Source organism: Alligator mississippiensis, chromosome 7 (assembly GCF_030867095.1).
Source record: "Alligator mississippiensis isolate rAllMis1 chromosome 7, rAllMis1, whole genome shotgun sequence".
NCBI classification, from domain to species: domain Eukaryota; kingdom Metazoa; phylum Chordata; order Crocodylia; family Alligatoridae; genus Alligator; species Alligator mississippiensis.
The window spans coordinates 85,437,091-85,452,008 of NC_081830.1; the positions used below are offsets into that span (position 1 = coordinate 85,437,091).

Consider the following 14,918-nt stretch of genomic DNA (forward strand, 5'->3'; position numbering starts at 1 on the left):
CCTTTTCAGGAAATGACCCTCTGGGGGTCATAGCACAGCAGGGAACAAAGCAGCAAGCCTTTCACATTGCTGTTTAGCAACGACCTCTGCTGTCCACGGAGGAACAGCTCTACTGAGACAGGGAGGCGGCTCTTACAGTGCAGTAACAACGAGGAATCCTAGGCAACTTGCATCAAGTCACTTCACCGGTCAGCACCTGTTTCACTTCCAGAAATAGCGTTAAATATCCGTACCCGACAGAGAGCCAGTCTAAATTCAACATGCACTGGGACTGTCAGACAAGGAACATCTTCCAAGAGAAGCAAAGGCTTAGCGATGAAAGCCTTGTCGTGACCCATCACCAAGAACATTCCAAGACCTCAGTTTTGACTTGGATGCCCAAAGGCAAGACAGAGGTGTTCAGATTATACACTCAGGAAGAGCTATCCATAAGGAATCTCGCCAAATCTAAAATTTGGGCTTCCCTCCATCCCCACATGCCACTCATGGCCTCACCACCACCTCTCTTTACCTCATGGCCCTCCCCTCTCCTCCTCCTCTTCATCACTCAGCTCAGAAACTTCCACTTGATCACTAAAACGATCCTGGCCATTCACCACTTCTTCCTAGCTCTCCCCCCTTGAGCTCTTGGGCCTCACAAGAACCTGGATCCCCACGTGGACATGTACAGCTATCCTCCCAACACATGAATGAAAGTTTCAGCCCCAGAGAACTAGTTTCTACCTCCCCAATTCATTAAGCACACTTTACCTGAGGTGTTGTAAAGTGCAACATCAACAATTGCAGCAAGAGGAACGTTACTTTAAAGAAGAGAGCCAGACTGTTTGCTCCGACTGAGTCCACAGTACATTGCACGCATCAAAGATTTCTACATGAAAACTCACATCCTGTTTGGCATGAATCCATGGAACCAAAAGATTTATATACGTGCGCGCGCATGTGTAGGTCATTTAAATAAAACCTTAATTTTAATACCCTACCTGAAGAGTTAGTTCTAGAGAAGTAACCACTTCCAGTAACATTTTAGACAGCAATTACGCAGATGTATTTGTCTTGGAAGTGCTATCTAAGGAGGGCTGGCAAGAGAGTGCACATTCAATTTTTAATTAGCTCTCAATCCTGCAAAAGGAACAGGGAATCTAAGTTTTCCAACTCCGTCTCACTGTATTTAGGCAACTGAGCCGTTTGTCTGGAAACCTACTGAAAGGCTCATTAAGCTGTCTGCCAAGGATTTATTTGCAAAGGCTGGAGCCACAAATGGCTGCATTTGCTTAACCAAAAAAGTACCTTAAATGACATGTAATGAGCAAAACTGCTGTTCAAGTTTTATCTAGCCATCTACTAGATGTAGGCAGACGCTTCCCCTAAATCATGCTTCCTCTAACAAGACATCACTCACTTAATCCCACTTGGCAACTTGATGCGGAAAAAAATCTCACGAAGAGTTTAATTAAAGACTCAGAAGTTTTACATACTAGAGCCCCTCAGGAACTTGTTTCCTCACACACAGGTCATTGGGGCAACGTACGTGACATGCAGTGGTTTTTTGTGAGGTGCCAAGAAGTTCTCCAGGTACTGAGATTTAAAGCAACTGTAGCTTTCACCTGAAGTGCACGACTGCTCTCCCCGCTCTCAAAGAACAGCAGAAACAAAGCTACCACGACGCAGCCCAAAAGAAATGACGTCACGCTGATATCAAACATTTTGCTATAAAAGTATCTTCTGAAATGCATAAACACCAATCCAGAGCGTGGTTCAGCTTCACATGCTGTTTCTCAGAGAAACACTTCCACTGCCCACAGCACAATTCAAGGCCACACTTTTTTTGTTTTGTTTTTCAATCCGTTTCTCTCTCATCCCACATACATACCAATATGCCCATGGAATCCATGGAATTGCACACAATGAAACTGCACCCAGGAGATGATTTCTATGACTGACTCAGATTGTACTTTCCCTTTACCCTGCAGCTTTCCAGCTTCCACAAAGTTAGTAACTGATACACAGTTAGTGAGCTGGATGAAGCATGAGATTTTTCTAAAAGCCTCACAGACAAATCTAACTGAAGACTGCAGAGGTGGAGTGAGAAACTGTACCTGAACAGAATGAAACCAAGTGACTCGACTGCAGCCCGTCTCACATCATCATTGACGTCACTCACCTGTTAAAGAGGAAACAAGATGTTAGGAGAATGGTCAAAACCTCTAACTACTATGAAACACTTTGACTCTAGTGCCCTGCAGATGATTTGATCGGGGCTACAGGACTAGAGAGAGCAAGAAAATTAAGTAATACTGAGGGATCTACTTCACCTTAGTGAAGTACAGGCCTGGAGACACAGACTCCCATTCACATTTCATGAAGCGTTTTAAATGCCATTCTTTCAGATCAAAAAGCTCTGAGGCTTAAAGCTTTAAACGTTATTGTTTTTCTGCCCAGCACAAGAAACTGTTGAGAGTTATTTGGAGATCGGAAACATTTATTCCCAGCAAAGAACTACTTTGGGACCATGTTTTGCTTTTAAATACTAAATTAACATACTAGCAAGCTAAATTAACTTCCTCCTTTAGCTGAAGTCTCTTTAGCTTTGTATTTGCAGATCCTGTGACTTCTAATCCTACTATTTTCATGAAGAAGGAAGAGAAAACAGCCTCTCATCCTTTTAAATCATTGCTTCTAATTAGAGCACTGACACTGCCAATGGAAAGTCCTGTCAATGTGCTGGGTGGGTTGAGCACTAGCCTGGCTACCCCACGCAGCTTGCAGTACTTACAGCTACGTGGAGCAGACGTCTGATAGCCTTGTTGTTCCCTGAGCCGCAGTAAGCCATAGCTACAGTGTACATTCCTGAGCGTCGGAGGATTGGATCCTAGAAGAGAGAGAGCGTACTTCAACGAAGATTTCTACAGGTAAAGCAAAGTCATGAGAGCTCAGTCTCCAAGTCCATTCAATTTCTGGAGTCTGGAGATTCCAACAAACAGCAGAGCTGCAACACTTGCTCATTAGCAACGAGAAGGCACAGAACAGCTGGCTGATGGAAACATCATCTGATTACAAGCACCTCACTAGGATCCGTACTCTCATGACCTAAAGGAGACAGGCCCCAGAAGCTGTGACGCACCAGAACAGCTGCACTGACCACCGTCACACAAGACTCGGAGGTTGGTGTTTCCAGCTATTTCTAAGAACATTTTGACAAGGGCATAAATAAACATTTCAGCAGGACACAGGAAGTCTCTGCAATGCAACACTGACATCAAAATGCAACCGCTCACCTTATCTCTGCAAAGACTCTCTATGAGGGCGTCTGCCTCCTCCATCCTCCCGTACATCACCAACGCAATTCCAACAGCAAGGCCCCGCAAGATCTTCTCATGCTGCGTTTCCTGTGCATAGCCAACCATGTCCTCGATGGCCTGAGCATTTTTAGACCCCAGCATAACAAGACCCAATGCCAGGCCCGCTGCCTCACCTGTGCGGCAGGACAGAAAAGCAGAAACATATGCTCAGCTCGCAATACAGGCTTAATCCTTAATCAGTACCACACCCAGGGGTTCCTTGTACTGCCGAGATACATACACAGCTGTGTCCAGGAGACCTGTGGCTCATCTCCCATGAGCGAGGTGGAAGATGAAAACTGCTAAGCATATCCATGCTGCTTCCAGAGTACCACAAGCAGAAGCCTCTAACAACCAAGCACCATAATAACAATCACCCAACAAGGAATAAAGTGGTGTTTAAACAGGGCCTTTCTTTGACCAAATCACTGTGTAAAGGAGCCAGATTTATAACTTCAGCTGCAGGCAGCCCACAGGAGTTAAGCTGTGGCCCCCCAGACTCCCCAGGCTGGGTGTCCCTCCCTCCACTGCTCTCCTGCTATTGCTGCTGGTGTCTCTGGCTCTCCCTCCCTCCTCCAGTTTCTGCCCCTGGAATCCTGTGGCCAGGCAGCTTAGGGGAGCCTGGGGTGCCAGCACAGTGTAATGGAGGGGAAGGGCAGAGGGCAGCAAGGGGGCCTGTACAGCCTGTAGCCACTCAGAAACTGTCTTAGGCCAACAGAGGCCTAGATCATCACACACTGCTCTTCTGTGAATTGTAGCCAATGCAACAATGGTCTCCATCCAACCTCCTGGAGCCAGAAAGATCAGCGTGACATGTGGCTTTTGAGGAGAAAGAGTGTAAACCAGTTTAAAACACAAGTATTGGGGGGCACACTTCTCCGAGGCCCCTGGCAGACCTTACACTTATGATGTGATTAGTCAGTTAATCACATCTTAAGCAGTCACCCGGCCACACGTTCATGCAATTAACAGTACAACAAAAGACACAATAAGCCACTAACTATAAAACGCATGATAATTTTGTGGCTGGTTCCCATCACGCCTTAAGCTGAACACATGGCCGGTGCGCTCCTGGGGTTAGAAGCACACCAGAGCCCTTGAAGGTTCCAGTGCGCTACGGGCACTCCCAATCACAGGAGCACCAGGTGCTTGGACTGGCACAGGGGGAGTTCAGGATCATGATCCTAGGCTACCCTTGTACCAGCAGCAGGATACAACTGGGATCTGACCCCCCAATCCCACCTCTTACCATGCATATGTAACATGGCCAGAAGCACAATAGTTAGGATTGGGGATCAGATCCCATCATGCCTTTAATTGAACATGTCAGCAGCCTGAGCACCATGAGCAAAGCAAGGAATACCAGGTCATTGAATCACAGCAGCTGCAATTTTATACCAAGCCATGTACAGCAGCCAGCTCAGCAGCACCCCAATCCTGATACGGCTTTAACACAATATAAAAGATCTTTGTAGGTCATAAAAAGGTCAAAGACAACCTAGAAATACTCTATAACTACTCAGATCTATATCCTGCGAGTAAGGCCACATAGTTAGTTGCTTTAAAAGTGTCTTGCTTACCTGTCACTGCGTCATCTTGGTAGAGGTTTGTTTTCAGCAGATCATACACATCTTGGCGGGCAGTGCCCATGGCAGCTAACCCCAGCCCCAAGCTACCACCGTGCCGGACAATCTACAAAGAATGACAATTTTCATTCCTATTAATGCATGTATTAAAGCACACAGACATCTACATCGGGTGAAGAAGCCAGCACTTTAAGCTGACAACATTTAGCGCACAAACCTGCCCCCCCACCTTAAAATGGGCTGCTGCCTGCTTTTTTGTGAAACCCACTTCTATTTTTCTGTATGCTCCCAAGCTATCTCTGATCAAGAAGGCAGAAGCTACATTCTAGAAAGTCAGTCCATGGACCCATCCCATAAGAGGTAGTACAATCCCATGCAAAGCACTACAGATTTTCTAACAGAGTCTTCTGGCTCTTGCCAGAGATTTATCTACACAGGACCACAAATGTACATACCGAAGTCAACAGGCAGAATATACTGCATAACAGAGACCTGGGCTGGAAGCTTATACAGGTATTTAACTCATGTGACATTGACTGCCTTGGCAGACTGGATCAAGAATCCAGAGTCACCCACCCTGCATGGAAACATGTGCCCGAGTTGCAGCAGAATCTGTCGATCCTGGATCGACCTCATCAGCCACCTTAGGAACCACAAATAGGACAATCAGCCTTGACTGCAAGGGATTGCCAAGAAATCTCAATGTCTTGATCTGAAGGACAGGAGGAAGCAACATTAGTTTAATACAAAGCACTAAACTGAGCACGCTCTTTGCAGCTAGAATGATTTGTAGAACCCAAGAGAAACTCGGGGCATGCCCCAGAAGAGAGGGTGGGAGGATGCTGGACAACCATTAATTAGGAAGCTACTCCAAGAATAAGGAGCCTGTGAACAAATCCAGGCTTGAAGAAGCCCATGAGCGAATCCTGAATGAAGTACTAATTACATATAACAGGCAAAGCCTCGTGTGCAACATGGTGATTTCCCTGATTTGTTCTTTTGGCAAGTAATGGTTAGCCCCAAACAGTGCCTCAATGTTGTGCTACTAAATCACAGCCAACCGCCAAAGGTACTGAGCGGATCCTTTCCCTGCCCACTAATAGTGAGGACCATCTCCAGGGAAGAAAGTCCAGTAATTGGTTGCTCTACCTGTACCTCCCTTAGTAGCCTTCTAGCCTGCAGTAACAACACACCTAAGGAAGTTCACAGGGAAAAAGCAGGAAGAAAGTTCTATTCTCAGGGCACTGCACCCTGCAACTGGGAACCAGTATATAACTAATGTCATTGGGTTGATTTAAAAATCAGTCAAACTTCAAACTGATTCACCTCTTACCCACAGCCACATAATACTGGTATAACTCTGCTAGACCACAATGAGGTCCATGAAGCCGTAAGACCTATAGTAGCTGCTATAGGCAACAAGTATAATTAAGGCTGAAATACAAATTCACAACTCCTTCCTCAAATTCCACTTCTTTTTTTTTTTTTAAATAAAATTCTCTCTCCAGGGCCAAATCAGTTCCGAAATAAGTTTCAAATTTCAACTGAGCAGAACTCAATCGTTCATGTCTGTGCGACACTACTACCAGCAGACTCAGTCTGGTGCTTCAGATACTCCCAAATCCATGTCAGGCATCCTGTGTGCAAGTCCCAAGCCCAGAGGCCTCCCACTCTCACTTCCCACTTGCGTTGGGAACGTGAAGGTTGTTGAAAGTAAGCGCTGCATTGAAGGGGACCGTCAAGGTGTATAAGAAGCACACCATGCAGCTTGCTGTAAGACACTGTGTTACTTATTGCTTTTATGCTATTTATAATCCTCATTCACTGTCTTGGGTCAGATCTACAACGAGTTCAGGGGCCTGTTTTTGCAAAGCATTTAGTGCACTCCTGGACACTCAGAACAGAACAAGTTCAACCTTATACGTACGTCATTGCTGGCATTCTTCAGCTGGTTCAGCAAATAGTCGATGATGTCGCCCCCATGATTAGCATGAATGAGACCCAAAGCGTAGAGGCCTCCGCCCTCCTGATAGGCTGACCCCGGAGAGGTGTCCTTGGGCAGGTAAGTAGCCATTAACTGTAGTGCTTCCTTCTCGTGACCCTGCAAGTTCATTGACCAACAGGGTATAGAGAAAGGAGAAAAAAGGGAAAAGTATGCTGAGTTATAAAGATGTTTGTCAGGAGTAAACATCTGCTCGATCCATCATTCCCCGTAGTGTGATGCAGTATTGGCCTTCCCCAACACTGGCACATGAAGTGCTCCTGCTATTATCACTTTTGCAGTTTGTTCACAAAAAGGCACAAGTACAAAAGAGTCACTCAATCACTCCACATAGCAAACAAATCATAGAAAATAAGTGTTGGAAGGGATGTTGGGAGCTCACATCTAGTCCAAACCCCTGCTCAAAGCAGGACCAGCCCTGACTAGATCATCCCAACCAAGGCTTTGTCTACCCAGGTCTTAAAAATCTCAAAGGATGGAGACTCCACAACCTCTCTGGGCATCCCATTCCAGTGCCTTACTACCCTCCTAGCGAGAAAGATTTTTCCAACATCTAACTTCAACTTCCCTTGCTGCAACTTGAACCCATTGCTCCTTGTTCTGTCATCTGCCCCCTCTGAGAACAGTCCAGCTCTTTTGACCCCCGCTCTGGAGAGTAGAAGGTTGCTAATTAAATTCCCATTCAGTCTTCTCTTCTCCAGACTAGACCAAGACCCATATTTGGCTCAACAATCAGGCTGCTTTATTAAAGAACTGGGTACAAAAACTACAAAGCTTCCTGCTCTTCTTTAACCTACTATCCCTGCACTGAATCTGAAAGATCCAAGGTGGAATGGAGACACCCACGAGCCTGCCATGTGCCCCGACAAGGACCTGGTCCTGTTACCAGCTTTGATTCCTAAACAAGTTTTAAATCAAGCTGTGCAAACACATAGGTGGGCAAACCACATATGCAGGAAACCTCATGACTGCATTCAACCCTGGTGAAGAGCTGGAGTATGAGCAGGACCTTAAAAAGTTACCCAGAATCAACCCCTCCATCCCCAGAAAAAACAACTTTAGTGACAGCAAGGGAAGAGCTTTTACTATGTGAAGAAGTACAAATGCAATGTTACCTTATGTATGACCCCCAGACTGGCGGTAGCAGTAAACTTTGCCCAGTTAGTGGCTCTGGCCAGCCACTCCAAATTATCTCTGGAATGAGAAAAAGCCTAGGTTTCAGTACAGTTTTTACCCCTGGTGATGTATGTCAGCAGTGAGGATTGCTTTCAAAACAGCAGGCAGCTGTGGGAGACAGGGAGATGGAGACCTCTCGTGCTCTGCACTTGCCCTTCACCAGCTCTGAATTTTGGCTCAACACCAGCAATCGCACAAGTGAGCAGCTCTCATTTCACAACAACGCAAACCTAGGTCACCCTGTCTTTATGCTTCAAAGACCCTGCTGTGGGCTTGAGCAATGCTTTTTTTTCTGAAAGAGAGAACTGGAAGCTGTTCCTAGCTTGGCTGGGGGTGGGGCAACTGGATCATATAAATGGTCCCTTTCATCACTTCTTCCTGTTAATTCAGCCCCCAGCATGGATCTGCACAAATTCAAAGCTTGCCAAAAAGCCAACCTTGACTGATCAGAACACAGGGGCTATCTGAATGAATCAGGCTCATAATCCATCCAGCCCAGCACCATCTTCACTAGCACCAAATGCCAAGGGAAGTGCAAAAAAAATCCTGCAATAGTCTGCTGTGGAACATTCTGCCCCCACCACCAGCATGGCTTCACGCTGGTCTCCAACAGTTTGGATTAGCTTGAGCCCCATAGCTCCTGGTTTAATATCATCCCTTCCAAAAATCTATCTTAGCTGATTATGACAATTCTAGATATTCTCGCTATCCCAAGATAACAATCCAACACCTTATCTAAACTCTTCACCTCAACAACTGCCAGGGGAAACATGTTCCACAGTCAAAGTTCATGCTAAGGGCAAAAAAGCATTTCCTTTCATAGAACTAAATTTTCCACCTTTTAATTTAATTTTACATTCGCTTTTTCTTGTGTTGGGAAATTTTGGCTCAATCTTCATTTGGCCCCTGCTACACATTAAATATACTATGCAATTAACTGGCAAACTGCACAATAAATTTAGATTGGCCACACATGCAAAGTAATTATTACACCATAAAAATAAGTGTCAAGCTATAAAGAGAGCCAACCAGCTACAAAGTTAGTGCTAGAAAATGTATAACAACCCTATAGCTGGTTTCTATGCAGCTTTGGGCCCTTCTCTATACTATTCATCTTATTTACTTTCATCATGCTCGCTCTTGTCTCCTTTCTAGGGGAAACAACTTGCTGTCTTCCCCTTCTCTCTTCATACAAGAGGCTTTTGTCATTCACTTGATCACCCTTATTCTCCTCTGCCCTTGCCTTTTGGAGGACTGGTGACATGTAAAGTATTCTAGTACCTCTCAAAGTTACCTGGATTTCTTTACAATGTATTTACCTAAGGAACTGGTCACTGGTTGTCCCACAGTGCATAAAGGAGTTTGCTATAACCGTTGCTGTGTGACACACGGAGTTCCGGACTGCATCCTGGAAGAGCAAAACAGACTGGTATCACCCAAGCAGCACGAAACATGTACCCAGGTCTGCTCAATTCAGACTGCTTGGTGCCATACAAGTGATTGAGTACACGTGCACTGCTTTAGGCACACAGGTCTGTTTACTTGGCCTTGCCTCTACCAGAAAGATGGGTCACAACTAATTTGGGGTGTTTAAATTGCACAATAAATATCAAGCCTCTTCAGTCTTCAAGAGGAGGCTTGATAGTCACCTGGCTGGGGTCATCTGACCTCAGTCCTCTTTCCTGCCAGGGGCAGGGGGTCAGACATGATGATCCACTGTGGTCCCTTCTGACTCTACAATCTATGAATGACCTCACTCTAATGAGGATGCAGTGCTCGCTAAGGCACTCTGGCCTGATGTCAAACCCATTTCTTGTGCTCATGAGTCCTTTATATAATTTTCTGCAGAATAAACTGAAGCAAAACAGCAGCATGAATGGAGAAAGATACCTTCTTTTAAATGCCCAGCAGTCCCAAGTCATTTATGCACTGCTTCTGGCATCTATTTCAAGCCTTCCCTGAAAGGAACCACAGAATCAGCACGAAGAGGCTCTATCAGCAGAGGGAAATTTCCCAATGCATTTCAAAAACAGCATGCTGATGTATACTTGCTCTAAGCAGGTAAATGTCTCCTGCAGACTGCTGAGGATAGAGGGCATATTTAAGATCCAGACACGATCTCTCTTCTGGGGTTTATAATAATCACTAGGCTTAAGGTACAGCAGGCAGCAGCAAAGGCATTAGATGCCAGTTTGTCAGGATCTTAAGGGCTGCACTGACTTTGCACATAAAATTTAGCGCATGCAAATGCCTCACACTAGTAACTTCACAGTAAGACGTTGCTTGAGGCCACTAACACATTCAGTCTATTTCTTGCCTTGCAATACTGCAACTCCTTGGTTTTGTTTTCCTCCTTCAGGTACGTGGAAAGGTGGCCTCTAGACACACCTCAGAAGTGCACTGGCCACATTGATGGGTTCATGGCCAGACAGTGAAACAAATCAGCCCTCATTGAGCAAGGAGATTTGATTTTTAGAATGAACATATTGGGACTGTTATACTAGACCAGCCATGAACAAGGATCCTTGGAAAAGAGGGAATCCTCCCAGACACACTCAGGCTTTGTTAAAACCTAATGCTTCAAAAAGAGATTGTGGAAACGGATGCACACCAGAAAACTTTTGACAATCCCAGTAGCAGATGGCAATCTAAGGCCACTTACCTTTGTGTTTTTGAGAATCATGAGGTCGGTGTTGTTGTTTCGTATTAAAAATTGCAGGTGCAACTCGATAGCCATTTCACCACTTAAAATTTTAATCATTTTGGAGATCTGGTCCTTGGGCTCAGGGTTCTTCATGCACAAAGAAAAGAATTTAAAAAAGACACGTCATAAGAATCCCTGCAGTGATCCCATGAGAGTCCCAGCTCACGTGCACGGTTGCAATCAGCTCAAGTGCACAGTTAGAGCACCCTGTGCATGCTCAAGTGCAGTTACAGCTAGCCATTCAGAGACCAGCAGGTCTAGGGTTAAAGAGGCCATAAGATCCTCACAAGTCCCGGTCACTCTAACAAGAGTATTTCCAGGCATGAGGTAGGGAGAGTGAAGGGCAGAAGCTATAAGAACAATGCATCCCTTATGGTGGAAATTAATCATTCCAATCACACCTGCTTCTCTGATATTTGGTACTTATCTGCTGCTTTGTTTGGTATCTTGCACCCAGTGATTGAGAAACCCTTCCACAAAAAGCAGTCATATATATAAACGCTACACTTGTGTTTCCTTAGGGATTATAGTGAGGAAGGACTCAGCAACGATGCTTGAAATGTATGGCAATGCCATGGATGAGCAGTTGCAAGGTGACCATAACAGCTCAGGGATTGAGAGAGCACATCAATTCAACAGAGATGTGTTGGAACCATGCTGCTGGGGTCTACAATGGCTGGGAAGGGCATGGATCAGTCTTAGGGATTTTCGAACACCCGGCTAGTTGCCACTTTATCTGCACGCTCCCAATACTCTGCTGAACTAACCTGAGCCCTTTGATAACCCCTGAAATGTCAGTCTAAGCTTGGCACTCCTGCAGGGGGTGGAAAGCACATTAGGTCTCTTTGTAGTGACGTTACGTAAAAGACCTGCTGAGGTTAGTCTTTTAACTAATCTCCTTAGTTATTTCTTTTTGGCTTGCACTCCCAGCTAGGGCAATTAGAGCGCTAGAATGCTCCAGGTCACCAGGATCATTTCTGCATGCCTGCCCCTTGGCACCAGACATGGCATTCACCCAGAAGAAACTAATCCAAAATGCTCTCCCCTTTGGAGGACGCTGCCCACGGGTTTTCTGATGAGGTAACCGCTTTGTTTCTTTGCCCGAACCTGGATTCAAGCAAATATCTCTGCTTGCAATGAACTGAACAGAATTCCTCCCCTTCTAAAGATCTACAAGATTATGTCCACAATTCTCATGAGTTGTTTGCATGTGTACATCATAGGAGTGGTCACAGCCACGACTGGAGTTTTATCCCCTGCTCTGTTTAGCATTTTTGTCCCCATCGTAAGAGTAATTGTTACATAGCTGCATGTTCTTACAGGGATACCTGTGAGCAAAATCCCAGTAACTTTAATCATGTTTCATTCACAGTTAAACTGACAAGGTTTGTGCTACGTTCATCTCTCCTTCTTTTCCAGGATGGATTTTTTTTTAATACTAAACAGGGTGTGGCTACACATTCATTACTGCACCATAATTATGACACATTAAATTTAGTAACTGTAATGACAGGTACTAACTTAACATGCCGCAATCAGCGCTACTGCACATTAGCACAGTTGAACGGGTTTTTGGTGGTGATGTTAATGCACAATAGATTTATTCTACTGTGCATTAGAGCATTAGCACGGGTTTTGCCCACTGTGCTAACGTGCAGTAGAATTAGTCTTCTGCACATTAAGAATCTCATGTAGAAGCACCCAGAGTCCGAAATAAATCAAACAGATAAGCCAGTCGCTCCAGCCCAGCTTCCCTCAGGTCTCTAAGAGCACATTTATACTCCCTCCAGGGGTGGGAGGGGCAGTGCTTTAATTAGAGTGGCTCCGAGAGTTGCTCTAATTAAAGCGCCACAATGTTTTGTGCATCAGTGTCCCCAAACTTAAAAACAGCGGCAGGGGTGCTTGAGCTAAAACTTGTTCAACAACTGCCCCTGCTATCATTTTTAAGTCATGTACATGAGATGCAGGAGACTGCTGGAGTATAGCAATTGCGATTAATTGAATCTGCTGGAACATGGCATCTGCTCCGAAGCACTGGAATTCCAGTGCGTCAGAGCAGCCACTGCGCTCGTGTATAAGTGCCCTAACTGAGTTATCTGCTGGCCTTTCAACCGACCTACAAATTTAAACACTGCCCAATTCCTGGCTTCAAACCCAACACTCAGCAGGAAGATATTTTAAACACAGGGGGTGCAAAGCCCAGCATCTTCAAAAGGTCACTGCACCCAGATTCAGGTACATGGGGGTATCTAGGCAAAGCATGTATGTGCAGCTAAATACAGTATATATGATATTGCACAGAACTTACAGCTTCTGCAGACTTCCCAGCACAAGAGCTACCTGGCTTTTCTTCTGCTTCCATAGCATCACTGCAATTAAAAAAAAAAAATGCAATCAAGTTCACATCTCATCACTGGCCAAACACTTTCACTGCGCTGAAGTGAGCTGGGGAGTTGATATGACAAGGTAGTTACATCCCCTCTCAAGAGCCTTGGGTGCACGATGAATAAGGACACACACAGTAAAGAAAGGGAAATCACAGCTATTGAACTGTCACCGAGACAAGAGCCTGACATGCTTCTACAAGAGTGGGAAACCTTCCATTTCTTACTACATCCCAAGGCCAGCCACTACAGATTCCCACTGCTCTGAGCATATCTTTATACCAGCTGCTGCAACAGCTTTCCCCATTTCCCTGCGGGGGGTGCCATCCCTGCCAGGCACTTTAAGCGCAATCCATACTTTTCATTGAAGCTGCAAGCTGGGCACTAAAAGGAAGCTGGAACAGCATAAGTGTCTCTCAATGGCACCCCACAAAGCACAAGGCTCTGCCAATGCTACAGGAGATGGAGACAGGACTTTGGCCAATGTCTTTCAAAGAGATTAAAACCTGATTTTTCAAGGCCCACAGGAGAGGACTGTTTCCTGGTGACCCGCATAATGCTCAAAGAAATTTGCATAATGTGAAGCACTATGCAGGCCCGTTTATGAATGGCTCAGTAAGTATGCTTACTGCAGGGCATTACAACAGGAAACATCTACTTCTAAACTTGCATCACTGACTTGGAAAGATAAAAGGTGTCTCATTTCTGCAAGCCTTTATAGGACCAGAGTCCCCATTATATGTTATTTGCACAGATGTGGTCACCATTTCATGTGCCAGACTGACTGCTTCCAAGCTAATGAAAGATAAAGAGCAGTGTAAATTGTCTCTATAATGCTCTGCCCACATGCCAGGAATTTAACTTGGAGGGGCCCACAGAGGGATAAGAAGGTAGTTCCAGCCCCGTGCTGATTTTCTGTGAGAGGCCAAAGAGGGGAGAGGAAAGAAGGGGGCAAATGATTCCAATTACAGAGATGTCTGTATAATATAAGTCATCTGGCAGCTAAGACCTTGGAATATAGACTACTGGACAACCATCTGCAGTGGGAACCTCCTCTTAATAAAGCTAGGCTGGATTTGACTAGGCAACCTTCATCAAACAGAAAGGCTTTGTTTACTATTGCCGGTCCCTAATCCACATATGCCCACAAAATTGTTTAATCAGATTCCATAACAGGGTTAGGAAACAGAACCTAGCTGCGACAGGCATCAACCTGAACACGCCTGTTTCTCTGTTCTCTTCTACTACAAAGGGCATGTAGTATTTACACACAGTCTTAAAACATTCCTCTGTGTTTACAACAGAGGACTCCCTACGAGTTATATTTTAACTGAACAGTGAAATTTCTGCTCAAGCCAATGCCCGCACCTGTCCTTCTCAGATCCAGGTACAGTTCCCGTGTTGGTTGATCCAGGCACCGAGGCGATGGGGGTGCCGACAGTGCGGAGATTCTGGATTACAGAAGACAAGAACTGCTGGCTTGCACTTTCATACAGATCGAAGCAAATCTGGTAAGCCATGAGAAGGTTGTCTTCCTTCACCAGCTTTTCCAGGATGTCACTCACGGCCTGAGGGTCATCCAGAAATATCAGGCACTGAGGGGCAAGAGGGACAGGAATGAAACAAAAAGATTAGAAACGGTGGCCTATATTGCAGAACGGAAGAGTAGGCACCAGAGATCCTCTCTTGTGCCTCTTTTTTTTTTTTGCATGCTTTCACTCCTCTAAT

The 14,918-nt window shown here is 45.3% G+C and overlaps 1 protein-coding gene across 1 annotated transcript in view; it reads right to left on the reverse strand.

The window, feature by feature from the left end:
• PSMD1 (proteasome 26S subunit, non-ATPase 1) overlaps positions 1-14,918 on the reverse strand; it is a 114,456-nt gene that overhangs the window by 92,310 nt on the left and 7,228 nt on the right. Inside the window, exons 7-16 of the mRNA XM_006264155.4 lie at positions 14,559-14,785; positions 13,115-13,175; positions 10,765-10,893; positions 9,422-9,510; positions 8,042-8,120; positions 6,852-7,025; positions 4,919-5,030; positions 3,276-3,472; positions 2,774-2,869; positions 2,097-2,161 (exon numbers count right to left, since the gene is read on the reverse strand). Of these exons, the coding sequence (XP_006264217.1) occupies positions 2,097-2,161; positions 2,774-2,869; positions 3,276-3,472; positions 4,919-5,030; positions 6,852-7,025; positions 8,042-8,120; positions 9,422-9,510; positions 10,765-10,893; positions 13,115-13,175; positions 14,559-14,785 (1,229 nt within the window). The remainder of the gene's footprint in view (positions 1-2,096; positions 2,162-2,773; positions 2,870-3,275; positions 3,473-4,918; positions 5,031-6,851; positions 7,026-8,041; positions 8,121-9,421; positions 9,511-10,764; positions 10,894-13,114; positions 13,176-14,558; positions 14,786-14,918) is intronic.